Source organism: Schistocerca gregaria, chromosome 1 (genome assembly GCF_023897955.1).
Source record: "Schistocerca gregaria isolate iqSchGreg1 chromosome 1, iqSchGreg1.2, whole genome shotgun sequence".
In the NCBI taxonomy this organism is placed as follows: Eukaryota; Metazoa; Arthropoda; class Insecta; order Orthoptera; family Acrididae; genus Schistocerca; species Schistocerca gregaria.
Genome location: NC_064920.1, coordinates 1,108,406,506 through 1,108,424,454, shown reverse-complemented (window position 1 = coordinate 1,108,424,454; position 17,949 = coordinate 1,108,406,506). Strand labels below are relative to the sequence as shown.

Here is a 17,949-nt window from a genome sequence, read left to right as displayed (position 1 = left end):
AATCCTGTGAGGATAGAATCTTTTGAAAATATTTTAGTAGAATCATCAACATAAGTATAACTTACGTTAGTCCAGTATAGAAGCTGTGACGAATACATAAGTTGATAAGTGTACACTTTGTGAAATAATTTTACTTTCTTTTTCTGTCACTGAAGTGCCCTGTTTTATCTCTAAGTTACTATCAAGTTTTGGTAACATCTACCAAAGTTGCGCTGGGTAGACAATGAAAATACATAATGTATCAGTGTATTATTCTAAACTATGATGCAACATTATTCTTGAGTTTATACTAAAGTATAGAACAATCTCTGTCATAATTAAATGCTTACATGTAGTGGGTTATGATAAAAAAAACATACTGAAGGATAAGGTGTGGTGAAAGTTAGTTTTAAATGGTTTATAGTGAAAAAACTAGCGGGATAGGAGTTGACAAATAAATGGAATTCTTTCTCAAATACTGAGTATAATTAGATGGAAAATTTTGTGTTTCTTTCTCTCAAACTATATTTATGAAGGCCAGAAGGAGTATAGGCTCGTCAATTATTCTGACAGGTAAATGAGATAACTTGATGAAAAGCCATTCCCTCCCTAACAACAATAACAGAATCGAAAACTGAATTAACTGAACTAAAATTAGGGATAGTACACATAAAAAACACATCAAATTCATCTTTTTCTTTACGTATACTTTATTAAACAGTACAAAAAGGTATAGCTGGAAAATAAATAAAAATCAAATATTTAATTTTATAATAATACAAGTGTAAATTATTTTGTCCTATGGAAAACTTAAGCAGATCACATACTTAAATACTCTAGTCTGACAATAAAGAAACAACAATTCTTCCTTATCGAGGTCATGATTTGATGGATTACAATATCTCACACTGGCATATTGTGTACTTGCATTTCAATACTTCAATTCTACAATTAAAAACTTGGATAACTTGACCATATAACCAGCAGGAGAGTCACTCAGTGAAGTTCATTATTCTGTCTTTGTAAGACACAGTTCTGTCCGTGATAAGGAATTTACACGATTACTGGAACGTCACGCATCTATTTACAGCTGTCGCATTTGAAGATCAAGCGGAGACGTCAGATCATAAATACAGCATTCCAGGTTGCCACAGGCCCCATGGCTGAAACAGAGAGAGAGAAAATCTATCAGACAGTAACTCAGACACAAACAGGAATTGAAATGATCATTTAAGTTTTCCTCTGGGTAAGGCGAAACGTATTTCACGTTTGGTTATCAAGACACTGTATTACTTTAGCACATGCTAATAAGAGAACGGTGAAACCTTGGACATTTCGCGAAATACTCGTGAAAATTGTAGTAGTGCCTTCCACGACTGTGTTGAGATAGCGGCGATATCAACAGACGCTTCATGGCTGTACGCGTCTTTATTGTCATATAACAGTCAAAAACATTTCCTTTACAAGTGTTTTAACGTCATATCTGCGTAGTACTTCATGGAGTCGTTAATTTCATAATGCAAAGAATGAGTAATTGACGGGATGATTTAGAGCTTCCGTTTAGAGCATATAAATTAGCTATTTCTATATATCCATCTACATCTTCGTGATTACTCTGCTATTCACAATAAAGTGCCTAGCAGATGATTCAGTGAACCACCTTCAAGCTGTCTCTCTACCGTTCCAATCTCGACCGGCACGCGGGAAAAACGAGCACTTAAATTTTTCCGTGCGAGCCCTGATTTCTCTTATTTTATCGTGATGATCATTTCTCCCTATGTAGATGGGTGCCAACAGAATGTTTTCGCAATCGGAGGAGAAAACTGGTGACTGAAATTTCATGAGAAGACCCTGTCGCAACGAGAAACGTCTGTGTTTTAATGATTGCCACTCCAATTCACGTATCATGTCTGTGACACTATCTTCCGTATTTCCCGATGATACAAAGCGAACTGACCTACTTTCTGCCTTTTCGATGTCATCCGTCAGTCCCATCTGATGCGGATCCCACACCGCACAGCAATACTCCAGAATAGGGCGGACAAGCGTCGTGTCTCTTCAGTAGACCTGTTGCACCTTCTAAGTGTTCTGCCAATGAATCGCAATCTTTGGTCTGCTCTATCCACAATATTATCTATGTGATCGTTCCAATTTACGTCATTTGTAACTGTAATCCCTAAGTATTTAGCTGAATTTACAGCCTTCAGATTTGTGTGACTTATCGCGTAATAGAAATTTAGCTGATTTCTTTTAGTACTCATGTGAATAACTTCACACTTTTCCTTATTCAGGGTCAATTGCCACTTTTCCAACCATACAGATATCTTATCTAAATCATTTTGCAAGTCGTCTTGATCATCTGATAACTTTACAAGACGGTAAATGACAGCATCATCTGCAAACAATCTAAGGCCGCTATTCAGATGGTCTCTTATGTCGTTAATATAGATCAGGAACAACAGAGGGCCTATAACACTTCCTTGGGGAACGCCGGATATTAATTCTGTTTTACTCGATGACTTTCCGTCTGTTACTACGAACTGTGACCTTTCTGACAGGAAATCGCGAATCCAGTCGCACAACTAAGGCGATACTCCGTAGGCACGCAGTTTGGTTAGAAGACGCTTGTGGGGAACGGTGTCGAAAGCCTTCTGGAAATCCAAAAATATGGAATCAATTTGATATCCCCTGTCGATGGCACTTGTCACTTCATGAGTATAAAGAGCCAGTTGGTTTCACAAGAACGGTATTTTCTGTATCTGTGCTGACTATGTGTCAATAAATCGTTTTCTTCGAGGTACTTCATAATGTTCGAGTACAATATATGTTCCAAAATCCTACTGCAAATCGACGTTAGTGATATAGGCCTGTAATTCAGGGTATTACTCCTGTTTCCCTTTTTGGGTATTGGTGTGACTGAGGAATTTTCCAGTCTTAAGGGATGGATCTACCTGTGAGCGAGTGGTGGTATATAATTGCTAAATATGTAGCTATTTTATCAGCATACTCCGAGAGGAACCTGCCTGGTATACAATCTGGACCGGAGGCCTTGCCTTTATTAAGTGATTTAAGCTGCTTCGTTACTCATAGGATATCTACTTGTATGTTTCTCATCTTGGCAGTTGTTATTGATTGGAATTCAGGAATATTTACTTCATCTTCTTTGGTGCCTAATGATTTTTTTTTAATATGGTGAGTACCCTAACGTAAAGCCGAGGTAATTATACACCCCAGGAAAAAAAAAAAAAATTGTGCACCCTTTTAGAGGTTTCCAATTCACTCCAGATTTGTTGTTGAAACAGTGCATAAGGAGTACATGGAATGATTACATTTAGAGAACAGCAGCACAAGCGGTTCAGAGGTACCAGGTATCGACCCATTCTGAGAAGCCTAACAGTACGTGGTGTAGCCTCCACATGTGGAAATGCAGACGATGACTCTGGGATCTAGTCGATCGTACAGGTGCTCAATACTGTCCCGGGATTCGTTATTCTACGCCTGCTCTGTGTTCGCGTAGCTGCTGGTTGACGGGTCACATGAGTCATTTCTCGTCCCCTCATATCCGACACGTATTCCACTGGAGGCAAGTCCGGAGCTCCTGCTTGCCAGGGAAGTTGCCGCACGTCTTTCAGAGCACTTTGAGTTTCATAGGCAGTGTGTGGGCGAACGTTATTGTGTTGGGACATCACATCAACTTCCTGTTGCAAGAATGGCAAAGTAACAGATCGAACAGCATCCTGCACAAACTGAATGACGGTTAGTGTCCCCTCCAGAAACATCGAAGGTGAACGCACTCCAGATTATAAGACCTGGGGTGGGGCAGTGTGTCTTGAACGAATGCACTCGAGACAGCGCTAACCAGGACTACATCGTAAACTCAGACAACCAGCACTTCCGCGTAGACAGAATCTGGTGCGCCATTCCGTGTCCATAGTGGTCCTCTCGCGGTAGCAGCCGTGCTCGTTGATGCTGTGTCGTGAATGGAAGACGGGCTATAGGTGTGCATACCCGTAGTCCCACTACTAATAACAGGTTCGAAACACTTCGTGTTGACACGTCTGAGCTCACAAGTCCTCTTATATTTGCCATGGTAGCTGTTCGATTTGACACTACTACGACGATCCTGGCGATCGTCTGTGCTGTGTGGACGGCCAGAAGCTTGTCTACGGGTGTAAAAATGTTGATTTGACCACTGATACCAGAATCATTGCAGAAATGACGCAGCACGTCGAACGTCTGTGGCAGTTCTCTGAAAGTACAAACCCACCACTCGGAAGGCCACTATTGCGCCCCTTTCAAACTCATTCAGTTGGCTGTAGGAAGCACGAGTGCGTCTCCGAGGCTTGATTGCCTGCTTGCTTCACACGTTTGCACCACACTGAGCCTTCTGGCTGTGAGCATTCCATGTTAAAGGGCAGACACCGATGTTGTTGTGGTAGCTATGCTACTCGCTATCTATTAGCGGACCACGTTGGAACAACTGTCTATTACCCCAAAGTGGCACATTCCATCATCTATCAAAATCTACGTCGTCTTCCTAGGTGCACTAATTTCTCCGACAGTGTACTTCGAAAGATAAGCATGGGGTACACTTACCCTATGAATGAGAGGTGGCTAATAAATCGTTTAATGTTTCTTTTCGAACAGTGTGTGAAAGATAAAATTATGATGCTTAATAAAGGAACATTGTGAAGACCTACTGTTACTTTATTTAAGAAATATATTCCGCTCTGTTCCGACTAAGAATGAGTATTGAGTAGGCAATAGTGACTGCTGGAAATACTTGAGTCGTACATCTGGATTTCCGCTAGGCTGTAAAGACAACTAATAATGGAATTTTACGTTACTGAGGGTATACTGGATATTAGGAGATATGTGTGATAAAAACTGTGGATGATTTGGGGAGTGTACAGGACGCAAAATTTGTTACACAGGTTTATTACCTCTGGCTTTAGCAATGGCTTTCTTCCGTGTAGGCATCGAACATCCAAGTCGAACTGAGCTTGAATGACTGCTGTGGGTATTTCATTACATGCTGCCTCAGTCCTACGCCAGAGCTCTCCAATTGCAGTGTCTGGCGTCCAGTTACCCCACCCACCACCATTCTTCAAAGAGGCGAACAACCACATATAAAAAATTCTTTGAAGCATCTCAATATTCATGATGTCGTATTGTCGAACTATGTGTCATACAGCGATATAATTCTAAAAGAACACGCAGTGGTATATACAGGGTGTTTCAAAAATGACCGGTATACTTGAAACGGCAATAAAAACTAAACGAGCAGCGATAGAAATACACCGTTTGTTGCAATATGCTTGGGACAACAGTACATTTTCAGGCGGACAAATTTTCGAAATTACAGTAGTTGCAATTTTCAACAACAGATGGCGCTGAAAGTGAAGTGAAAGATATAGAAGACAACGCAGTCTGTGGGTGCGCCATTCTGTACGTCGTCTTTCTGCTGTAAGCGTGTGCAGTTCACAACGTGCAAGTGTGCTGTGGACAACATGGTTTATTCCTTAGAACAGAGGAATTTTCTGATGTTGGATTTCCACTGCCTAGAACACAGTGTTGTTGCAACAAGACGAAGTTTTCAACGGAGGTTTAATGTACGTAACCAAAGGACCGAAAAGCGATACAATAAACGATCTGTTTGAAAAATTTCATTGGACTGGGAACGTGATGGATGAACGTGCTGGAAAGGTAGGGCGACCACGTACGGCAACCACAGAGGGCAACGCACAGCTAGTGCAGCAGGTGATCCAACAGCGGCCTCGGGTTTCCGTTCGCCGTGTTGCAGCTGCGGTCCAAATGACGCCAACGTCCACGTATCGTCTCATGCGCCAGAGTTTACACCTCTATCCATACAAAATTCAAATGCGGCAAACCCTCTGCGCCGCTACCATTGCTGCACGAGAGACATTCGCTAACGATATAGTGCACAGGATTGATGACGGCGATATGCATGTGGGCAGCATTTGGTTTACTGACGAAGCTTATTTTTACCTGTACGGCTTCGTCAACAAAACAGAACTGGCGCATATGGGGAACCGAAAAGCCCCATGTTGCAGTCCCATCGTCCCTGCATCCTCAAAAAGTACTGTTCTGGGCCGCCATTTCTTCCAAAGGAATCATTGGCCCATTTTTAAGATCCGAAACGATTACTGCATCACGCTATCTGGACATTCTTCGTGAATTTGTGGCGGTACAAACTGCCTTAGACGACACTGCGAACACCTCGTGGTTTATGCAAGATGGTGCCCGGCCACATCGCACGGCCGACGTCTTTAATTTCCTGAATGAATATTTCGATGATCGTGTGATTACTTTGGGCTATCCGAAACATAAAGGGGGCGGCGTGGATTGGCCTCCCTATTCGCCAGACATTAACCCCTGTGACTTCTTTCTGTGGGGACACTTGAAAGACCAGGTGTACCGCCAGAATCCAGAAACAAGTGAACATCTGAAGCAGTACATCTCATCTGCATGTGAAGCTATTCCGCCAGACACGTTGTCATAGGTTTCGGGTAATTTCATTCAGAGACTACGCCATGTTATTACTACGCATGGTGGATATGTGGAAAATATCGTACTATAGAGTTTCCCAGACCGCAGCGCCATCTGTTGTTGACAATTGTAACTACTGTAATTTCGAAAGTTTGTCTGCCTGAAAATGTACTGTTGTCCCAAGCATATTGCAACAAACGGTGTATTTCTATCGCTGCTCGTTTAGTTTGTATTGCCGTTTCAAATATACCTGTCATTCTTGAAACACCCTGTAGCAGCAGAGCCAGTTACGTACGTTCTGAATATCTGACAGCATAAGAGCAGCTTATTCCATTCGGAGGTCTTTGGTTTTTGATGCTCAGTATGATGTTTAGCTCCGACTACTTATTATTCACCAGATCTGATCTGATGTTGCTATCAAAGCAGAATGTGACAGCAGGAGGAATAACAAAGTTAATTATATATCGTAAATGCCGCAACAGTCTCTAATTGCAAATTTCTTTCAATCATTATTTAGATTGTAAGTAGACTGTTTAGGTTTTTCTGTTGGTAACGCCACGTGCTGTGTACAGTCTGTGGCTGGTTGGCATTGTTGAAATATTCGATATTGTAGTGTTGGGCAGTTGGCTGTTAACAGCACGTAGCGTCGCGCAGTTGGAGGTGAGCCGCCAGCAGTGATGGATGTGGGGAGAGAGAGGGCAGAATTTTGAGAGCGGACGATCTGGACGTGTTTCCATCAGTAAGAGTAAATTTGTAATACTGTATATCATGAACTGATATATACATAATGACTTTTGAATATTATTAAGGTAAATACATTGTTTGTTCTCTGTCAAAATCTGTCATTTGCTAATTGTGCCTATCAGTAGTTAGTGGCTTCAGTAGTTAGAATCGCTGTGTTGCAGTAGTTCGAGTAACAAGGATTTTTGTGAGGTAAGTGATTCATGAAAGGTATAGGTTATTGTTAGTCAGGGCCATTCTTTTGTAGGGATTTTTGAAAGTCAGATTGCGTTGCGCTAATATATACACTCCTGGAAATGGAAAAAAGAACACATTGACACCGGTGTGTCAGACCCACCATACTTTCTCCGGACACTGAGAGAGGGCTGTACAAGCAATGATCACACGCGCGGCACAGCGGACACACCAGGAACCGCGGTGTTGGCCGTCGAATGGCGCTAACTGCGCAGCATTTGTGCACCGCCGCCGTCAGTGTCAGCCAGTTTGCCGTGGCATACGGAGCTCCATCGCAGTCTTTAACACTGGTAGCACTGGTAGCATGTGCAGTTGACGGACTTTGAGTGAGGGCGTATAGTGGGCATGCGGATGGCCGGGTGGACGTACCACCGAATTGCTCAACACGTGGTGAGGTCTCCACAGTACATCGATGTTGTAGCCAGTGGTCGGCGGAAGGTGCACGTGCCCGTCGACCTGGGACCGGACCGCAGCGACGCACGGATGCACGCCAAGACCGTAGGATCCTACGCAGTGCCGTAGGGGACTGCACCGCCACTTCCCAGCAAATTAGGGACACTGTTGCTCCTGGGGTATCGGCGAGGACCATTCGCAACCGTCTCCATGAAGCTGGGCTACGGTCCCGCACACCGTTCGACCGTCTTCCGCTCACGCCCCAACATCGTGCAGTGGTGTCGCGACAGGCGTGAATGGAGGGACGAATGGAGACGTGTCGTCTTCAGCGATGAGAGTCGCTTCTGCCTTGGTGCCAATGATGGTGGTATGCGTGTTTGGCGCCGTGCAGGTGAGCGCCACAATCTGGCCCTCAAGATCTCCGGATCTGTCCCCCATTGAGCATGTTTGGGACTGGATGAAGCGTCGTCTCACGCGGTCTGCACGTCCAGCACGAACGCTGGTCCAACTGAGGCGCCAGGTGGAAATGGCATGGCAAGCCGTTCCACAGGACTACATCCAGCATCTCTACGATCGTCTCCATGGGAGAATAGCAGCCTGTACTGCTGCGAAAGGTGGATATACACTGAACTAGTGCCGACATTGTGCATGCTCTGTTGCCTGTGTCTATGTGCCTGTGGTTCTGTCAGTGTGATCATGTGATGTATCTGACCCCAGGTATGTGTCAATAAAGTTTCCCCTTCCTGGGACAATGAATTCACGGTGTTCTTATTTCAATTTCCAGGAGTGTATATATATTCTGTGTCAGTTTAGTGATGATCAGAATAAGTAAAGAGAGAAATGTCTGAGTACGTTCAGTTTTGCTCAGCTGTTTGAAAAACAAATAACGTAAGGGTCTAACCAGTACAGTCACTTATAATTTTTCTAAGGGGACGTTTCGTATTAAGATCTGTATACGTTTTCACAGTCATTTTGTTCTCAACTATGGGCATTGGTCAGTCCCTTCTCCTCCATACTCTCGTCACCTGCTCATTAACTAACGTGGCCTTTACCCTGCTGCCCTACCTGCCAGAGGAGAACTCCGCCCCCGGCCACCAGGTCGGCGCTGCTGCCGCCTCCACCCAGGGCTCCGCCGTCTCCGTAGCTGTACTCGCGCCGCCGCCCCCAACTCTCGTCGTGCGCCGTGTCACGTGACCCCTGGAAACGGGGACACACATCAAATACCTGACGGCGACATATTCACTTGGAAACCCTCCTTAGTAACTTCAAATATGTTACAAATGTTGATGTTGCCAATTCCACACAATTTTTTGGCATAAAGGTATGTTAATTCACTCCTGTATTTCCATTCCTGTGGAAATTGTTGACTGAAGTTTCATCTCCATACGAATTTATTTTCATTACACAAATAAAACCGTTCCTGTAGAAGAAGAATGTGTCAGTACATTCAATCATTCATTCATCGTATATCGTGGACCCAACCAGATATGTGGATGTGGAACGAGCCAAGATATACATCAAAAAGTCACAGGAAATTCAGAGCAACTTAATCTGTATGCTGTGTAACAGTCAACTACCACTACACTAATTCCTTTCAAGCATTTGACAGTAAGTTAGAAAGAAAGCTAGTACTTCGTGAAAAGCTATTGTATACTCGCTTATAGTATACTTATTTTGCCTGGTACTGGTAGTTTATTGTTACTTGATTACTTAGAGATTCTCACATATCTGTGAATTTATTGCATATGCTCGTATCTTGGTTAAGGCCTGCAATGGAGCATCGCGTCAAATGCTTTCTGGAAATCTAGAAATATGGACTCTGCCTGTTGCCCTTCATCCACAGTTCGGAGTATATCATGTGGGTAAAAGGACAAGCTGTCTTTCACACGAACGTTGCTTTGTAAAACCATGCTGATTCGTGGACATAAGCTCCTCAGTCTGAAGAAAATTTACTACGTTTAAACTGAGACAATGTCGAGGATTCTATAGCAGTTAGGTAAATTAGTCTGTAATTTTGAGAACCTGTTCTTTTGCGCTTCTTCTACACAGGAGTCAGCTGCGCTTTTTTCCGTTCTTTGGGACTTCGCGGTGGGCGAGTTATCCCTGATAAACGCCCATCATAACTAGGGTACCAAATGGCGTATTACAGTAGCGTAATGCAAGACGCCACACCACAGTTCGTAACAAAAACGCCTTGAGGATTTTACGGATGCTTGACTGGTCCGTGCTGTCCTCTTATTTGTGACCGATTCAGTATATCTAGGATCTGAAGGGATGAGTTATACAGTACTTTCACACCAGCCTGCAGCCAGTAATCTCCATGAATTGACAGAGCATATGCTTCAGGGAGGGCAGGAAATTTCAATTCTAAAAGGGATACTAGACTGCATTTATTCCTGTGAGGGGCTCGCACCTCATCTTGATGATGGACATCGGATCCGGATGAAATATCGGTTTACTCAATTAATGCCTGTTTCGTGATGAACCTCTCTACAAAGTTTCACGAACATCGGATTGTTGCATCATCGTCCAACACTTTGCGTTTCCGTCAGTGTATTTGAGGTTCCTCTAAGGTAGGTGGACATTGATGTCTACATCTACAACTACATGGTTGCTCTGCAATTCACACTTATGTGCCTGGCTGAGGGTTCATCGAACCATTTTCGTACTACTTTTCTACAATTCCACTCTCGAATGGCGCGAAGGAAAAAGGAACACATAAAGCTTTCCTTTCGAACTCTGATTCTCTTATTTAATTATGATGACCATTTCTCCCAGCGTAGGTAGGTGTCAACAAAATATTATCGCATTCGGAAGAGAAAGTCGGTGACTGAAATTTCGTAAATAGATCTAGCAGCAAAGAAAACTGCCTTTGTTTCAGTGACTGCCACCCTAACTCGCGGATCATATCAGTGACACTCTCACCCCTATCGCGCGATAACACGAAACGAACTGGCCTTCATTGCACTTTTTCGATGTCCTCCGTCAACCTTATCTGGTAAGGATCCCACACCGCGCAACTATATTCCATCAGAGGACGGACAAGTGTAATGTAGGCTGTCTCTTTAGTGGGTTTGTCGCATCTTTCAAGTGTTCTGCCAACATAGCGCAGTCTTTGTTTCGCCTTCCCCGCAATATTATCTATGTGGTCTTTCCAATTTAAATTGCTCGTAATTGTAATTTCTAGGTATTTTGTCGACTTGACGGCCCTTAGATTTGTGCTATTTGTCGTATACCCAAAATTTATCGGATTTCTTTTAGTACCCTTGTGGTTGACCTCACAATTTTCTTTGTTTACTGCCAATTGCCACTTTTAGCACCATACAGAAATTCTCTCTAGATCATTATTGTAATTGAAACTGATCGTCTGATGATTTTAATAGACGGTAAATTACAGCGTTATCTGCGAACAATCTAAGTGGGCTACTCAGATTTTCACCCAAATCATTTATGTAAATCAGGAACAGCAGAGGGCCTATAACAATACCTTGCGGAACGCCAGATATCACTTCTGTTCTACTCGATGACTTACCGCCTATCTCTACGAACTGTGACCTGTCTGAGAGGAAATCACGAATCCAGAAACACAGCTGAGACGATACTCCAAATGCACGCAACTTGATTAATACTCGCTAGTGAGGAACGGTATCAAAAGCCTTTCTGGGACTCTAGGAATATGGAATCGATGTGGTGTCCAGCTGATCTCTCCAGAGATTCAGCCAAAACGCCGAGGCAGAGGCGGGAACTGGCACCTGCTGCCTGGACCACGCTGGCCGCCACTCACCGATCCGCGCCAGCCGCGGCGGAAGCTGCTGCGGTGCGCCGCCCTGCGCGCCGCCTCCGCTGCCGCCGCCCGCGCCGCCCCCACTGCCTCCGCGGCCTTCCTTTCGCCTCCGGCTCCGGCGCCTGCACTGCGCGCCAGCCACTGCTGTACCCAAGGGCCTCCTGCAAAAGACAGAGGTCAAGTTTCAGAACGGTTTTTTCGCTCTGTGAGCAGAAATATAGCACTAGTGGGCCTGTAAGAAGGATTACTTTTTCCTTTATCATTTAGTTCTGTTCATTATATGTAGTAGTAAATGGCAGTAAATTGAAACAACACATCTGTCAGAACGTAAATATTCCAAAGTACACTACTAGCCATTAAAATTGCTACACCGAGAAGAAATGCAGATGATAAACGGGTATTCATTGAACAAATATATTACACTAGAACTGAAATGCGATTACATTTTCACGCAATTTGGGTGCATAGATCGTGAGAAATCTGTACCGAGAACAACCACCTATCGCCGTAATAACGGCCTTGATACACCTGGGCATTGAGTCGAACAGAGCTTGGATGGCGTGTACAGGTACAGCTGCCCATGCAACTTCAACATGATACCACAGTTCATCAAGAGTAGTGATTGGCGTATTGTGACGAGCCAATTGCTCGGTCAAGGTTGACCAGACGTTTTCAGTTGGTGAAAGACCGGGAGAATGTGCTGGCCAGGGCAGCAGTCGAACATTTTCTGTATCCAGAAAGGCCCGTACAGTACCTACAACATGCGGTCGTGCATTATCCTGCAGAAATGTAGGGTTTCGTAGGGATCGAATGGTGGGTAGAGGCACGGGTCCTAACACATCTGAAATATAACGTCCACTGTTCAGAGTGCGAACAAGAGGTGACCGAGGCGTGTAATCAATGGCACCCCATACCATCACATCGGGTGATAGGCCAGTATGGCGATGCCGAATACACGCTTCCAAAGTGCATTCACCGCGATGTCGCCAAACACGGATGCGACCATCATGATGCTGTAAACAGAACCTGGATTCGTCCGAAAAAATGACGATTTGCATTCGTGCACCCACGTTCGTCACTGAGTACACCATCGCAGGCGCTCCTGTCTGTGATGGAGCGTCAAGGGTAACCGCAGTCATGGTCTCCGAGCTGATAGTCCATGCTGCTGTAAACATCGTCAAACTGTTCGTGCAGAAGGTTGTTGTCTTGCAAATGTCTCCATCTGTTGACTCAGGGATCGAGACGTGACTGCACGATCGGTTACAGCCGTGCGGATAAGATACCTGTCATCTCGACTGCTAGTGATAGGAGGCAGTTGGGATGCAGCACGGCATTCCGTATTACCCTCCTGAACCCACCGATTCCATATTCTGCTAACAGTCATTGGATCTCGACCAACACGAGCAGCGATGTCGCGATACGATAAATCGCAATCGCAATAGGCTACAATCCGACCTTTATCAAAGTCGGAAACGTGATGGTACGCATTTCTCCTCTTTACACGAGGCATCACAACAAAGTTTCACCAGGCAACGTCGGTCAACTGCTGTTTGTGTATGCGAAATCGGTTGGAAACTTTCCTCATGTCAGCACGTTGTAGGTGTCGCCACCGACGCCAACCTTGTGTGAATGCTCTGAGAAGCTAATCATTTGCATATCAGAGCATATTCTTCCTGTCGGTTAAATTTCGCGTCTGTAGCACTTCATCTTCGTGGTGTAGCAATTTTAATGGCCTGTAGTGTATTCGGGTATATCTTTGCTATGACAGCCTGAACAATCGGAAGGTACAGTGCGTAACGTTAAGCATATGTTGGCGAGCTGTTCAGCCGCCTGGAATTGGTACGTGGTGAAGTTAATTTCTTCGTGCAGCTAAACACTAGCTGGTGCTGCCCAGTGCCTAGCCCAGCTGAGGCGACTGGTATGGCCCTGTCCCAGGTGCAGACGTGCCAGCGAATGGACAGATGGTAGTAAATTCCTGTGCTGGCACGTCGATGTTGCAGCGTGAGTGGAAGACCTGCTAGAGGTGTGCATGCCTGTAGTCTCACTGCTAATAACCAGTTTGCAGCAGTTCGTGTTGACACGTCTGGGCTCACAGGCTCTCCTGTCTGTGCTGTGGCAGCTGTACGATCTGCCACTGCTGCCCTTACAGTACTACGAGCCTGGTGGACGTCTGTGTTGCGTTGACATCCAGAGCCTCATCTATGGGTGTGAGGATGTTCACGTGACCACTGATACGAGCATCGTTTCAGAACTGACGCGTTGCAGAACTGACGCAGCACCTTCAACATGTGTGCAGTTCTCCGAAATGACCATCCCGCCACTCGGAAGACCACACTTTGACCCCATTCAGACTCGCTCATTTGTCTGTAGGAAGCACTAGTACATCTCCGTGACATGGTTGCCTGCTTGCTCCACACTTTTGGACCACACTGACTCTTCTGTAAGCTTTCCGTATTGAAGAGTAGACAGAGACGGCGCTCTCCTAACTATGCCACTACACTATCTATTGAACTGATAATGAAATAAAGACCTAAGATGTCGACAGGGATTGATCTACATCAACGGGGACATTTGAAAATGTGTGACCCGAGCGGTACTCGAACCCGGGATCTCCTGCTTACATGGCAGACGCTCTAACCATCTGAGCCACCGAGTGCACAGAGGATAGTGCGACTGCAAGACTTTATCCCTTGCACGCTCCCCGTGGGACACACATTCCCAACTTAATGTCCACACACTACATTCGTAGTGTCCCTGCCCATTACACTCATTACTCGCGGCAGACAATCTTACCGAGTCCCGTAAGAGTTCGGGCAATGTGCGTGCATCCAGCACAGAAGGAGAAGGTCAATGGACGGTTAGTCTTAACTATATGAAGATGGTAACTGTTGGCGGACGACGTTGAAATCATTATCAGTTCAGGTGCTATCCCCCAAGTAACATATGGCGTCATCATATCAAAATCGACATCGTCTTTTCAGGTGTACTATATTCTTTTTTGGGCGGTGTGTAAATGCAGCCTTCGCTATATATCTCTCTCTACAATTTTTCTACTATTTGATACAAAAATACTCTCACCTCCTCCATTACATTCACTGAGTTTGCTATAGTTAGCAGATTCTAGTTGCTCACGTAATAAATAACTTCGAGAAACGAACAAATTTGCAAGTCGCCGTTATACAGTGTGTACGCGAACCTATCATAAGTGTGTTTTGTTCTGATTGGAAGGAACACATAGAAAATGTTGTGCGGAAGGCTAACCAAAGACTGGGTTTTTTGACAGGACTCTTAGAAAATCTAACAGACCTGCTAAGGAGACTGCCTACACTACGCTTGTCCGTCTTCTTTTAGAATACTGCTGCTCGGTGTGGGCTCTTTACCATCGAAAAAGTTAAAAGGAAGGCAGCACGTTTTGTATTTTCGCCAAGTATGGGAGCGAGTGTCACAGAAATGGGACAGGATTTGGCCTGGACATCGTTGAAAGAAAGGCGTTTCTCGTTGCGACGGAATTTTCTCAAGTGATTCCAATTACCAACTATCCTCCGAATGCGAAAATATTTTGTTGACACGGACATACATAGGTAGGAACGATCACCACGATAAAATAAAGGAAATCAGAGCGCGTACGGAAATATATGGCGTTCACTTTCCGCGGGCTATACGAGATTGGAATAATAGAGAACTGTGAAGGTGGTTGAATGAACCGTTTGGCAGGCACTTAAATGTGTTTTGCATAGTATCCATGTAGATATAGGTGTAGATGTAGTGTAGTCGATTTAAGCAATATTATTGTTCACAAACTGTTGTCTCACTGGTGCTGCTTTTTGATTGGTTGCATTTTCATTCAGTCAAAAACAACATTCGTCTCCGAACTGTTCCTCTAATGTACGGAGTACACAATGCTGTAAAATGTGTTCGTACCGTTCCGCATTTCCTTAAGCGCAATGAGGTGAACACCCTCCTCCATACTCCACTGTTGGCAGCTACAGTTCTCCGGACTTTCGCCAAATCTAAACCCTTCCGTGATATTGCCGTATAGTGTAGCGTGACTCGGTCCACAAGTCACTGGTTCTAGTCACACACTGTCCCCTGGCGTCGCTCCTTACACCACCTCCAGCATCGCTTAGCACTGACTACAGAAATGTGTGGGTTGTAAGGAGCTGCGTGACCACTGTACCCCATCCTTTATATCTCGCTACTCACAGAGATTGTTTAGCTTACATATCTGTGTTACGAGACTGGTGTTAATGCATTATAATCAAGATAATTATCGAAATCGAGTTTAGTGTCACTAAATGTGAAGAAAATGAATATGTAAATTCTACAGTGTTGCGTACATTTATTCACTAGCAGTTGTGCAGGTGACGTTACATAATCATAGGACGAAGATTCGTGAACATGATTATCGACGAAATAAGAGGCATCAAAAAGAGGTAGATAACGCTTCATGCTGTTCCAACACATATCCCAAACATTGAATACAGACGTTTGACGGCTCTGAACGCAGTATTGAGAAACAATTGATAAAGCAAGCCATCTATACAATCTGTACTACACACTGTGGAGCACTAGGGACCGTTTGATGGGAAACCACTCTTCTTCAGTTGCGGGGATATTGATTCTTTATGTCGTAACTAATTTCGAGATGAGCTGTTTCATTCTCAGATGCTTTTGCGCAAAAGCGATATTTTAGGTTAGATGTATTTTGTACGTTTAATACTACTTTGTGACTCTCAGTAATTTACTTAGATGGCTTCAAGTTACGGCAATTGCGTGGTGGTAAATGCGAAAATGTAATTTATGACAATGTTTTTCTCTTCATCTATGTCATCTCTTGTAACGATACATTCATCACAGAAAAATTTTGGGCAGGAACATTTGGAAATGTGACCGATTGGTACGACACTAGTTATGATGTACTAAGAAACTATTACATCAGTGGCTGAGGTATAATTATATTCATACGATGTAGGCTGCTGACCCGAAAGTCTCTATCGCAATGGAAAAGTCATACTGTTTTAGACAATTTTAATGTATGTAATTCATTCCAGAAGTTCCCAGAATTGATTTGAAAATGATAGCAGGACGATTAAGGGATATAATATTTCTTGATTTGGTAGCAGTAACAAATAATGCTCATGATCCAGCAACACGTCGAGTAACTAGTGACGTAACTAAGACAACGTTGTATAGTATATCGAAATACGGGAATGGAAAGCATGGAATAAATTCTTTGCATTGCTACGGAAATTACGAACTGCGATTCTGTAGATGGTGACAAAGGAGTTCGTAAAAGCCCAAGCAAAACCGTTAGTGTATGAATGGAATAAGAGGTTACGTAAACGACGAACAAACACTGGAGATTATCCCAAGCCATGTGTCTACTTTCACCGTGACTAAAACATGTAACACGTGGGTCGAAACAGCTGCGGAGATTATTGACAACATTACGAATTGCGAGGCCGTTTTACAGTATTCTGTTTGAGGGTTTGAACGTGCATCGATTTGTTACCTAACTTTTTTGGCGTCATTCTGGAACACGTGTAACATTATGAAAGGACGACTCACTGCTAGAGTGGCGGAGCTGAATATTTGTTGGTGGGTTAAGAGAGCAAAACACGCAAGGTCAGCATGAAATTCAGGTGCCTGAACGACCAACACGGGTTCTCAAGAGGCTGCAGCGTGGTTGAGAGGAATAGAGATGAAACAGTGGCGGCTAAGATGGACAAAACGAAAAATCTACATTGTGGAACGAAATTAAGTTACAGACCCTACAAACATGATACAAAAGAAGCAAGTACATCAGAAAAATCGCAGCGATGATCTCATTGCAACTCCATGCGATTTTCTGGAATGGTTATTACAAAAGTTACTATTGTTTTAACCATGTCGGATTATAAAAACAATAACAAATGTCCCTGGAGCAATCTGATCGTTTGAAAGAAGTCAGTAAAGATCAAAACACGCTGGTTCATAAATCAAGTATGTGTATAAAGAATTACAAGAGTATATTAAAACTTAATATGCCAATGTGCAAATACAGGGTATCTCAAAAAGAATATACATTTTACAAAGAATTATGTTGTCAAAACTATCGATCGCAGCAACAGGCTCTGTTATTGGAAAAACGAATACATTATCTAACTTATATTTACTGTCGCTAGACTTTGGTTGACTTTTGTTTGATTGATTACCGTCACATGTTACAAAATGGCTACTCCGCACAATAAATCGTGTCGTGTAATTCCTTGATTACAGTGCAAGGACGTTTCTGGTCGAGGTATTAAACTGATCCTCCAAATGGATGG

At 43.8% G+C, this 17,949-nt stretch overlaps 1 protein-coding gene across 1 annotated transcript in view; it reads right to left on the bottom strand.

Annotated features, from left to right (window-relative positions):
- Positions 1 to 665: 665 nt before the first annotated feature.
- The window catches only part of LOC126315733 (protein qua-1-like), a 128,225-nt gene continuing 110,941 nt past the window's right edge, over positions 666 to 17,949 (bottom strand). The window contains exons 6-8 of the mRNA XM_049992706.1: positions 11,642 to 11,802; positions 8,923 to 9,054; positions 666 to 1,142 (exon numbers count right to left, since the gene is read on the bottom strand). Coding sequence (XP_049848663.1) covers positions 1,104 to 1,142; positions 8,923 to 9,054; positions 11,642 to 11,802 — 332 coding nt within the window. The 3' untranslated portion in view covers positions 666 to 1,103. The remainder of the gene's footprint in view (positions 1,143 to 8,922; positions 9,055 to 11,641; positions 11,803 to 17,949) is intronic.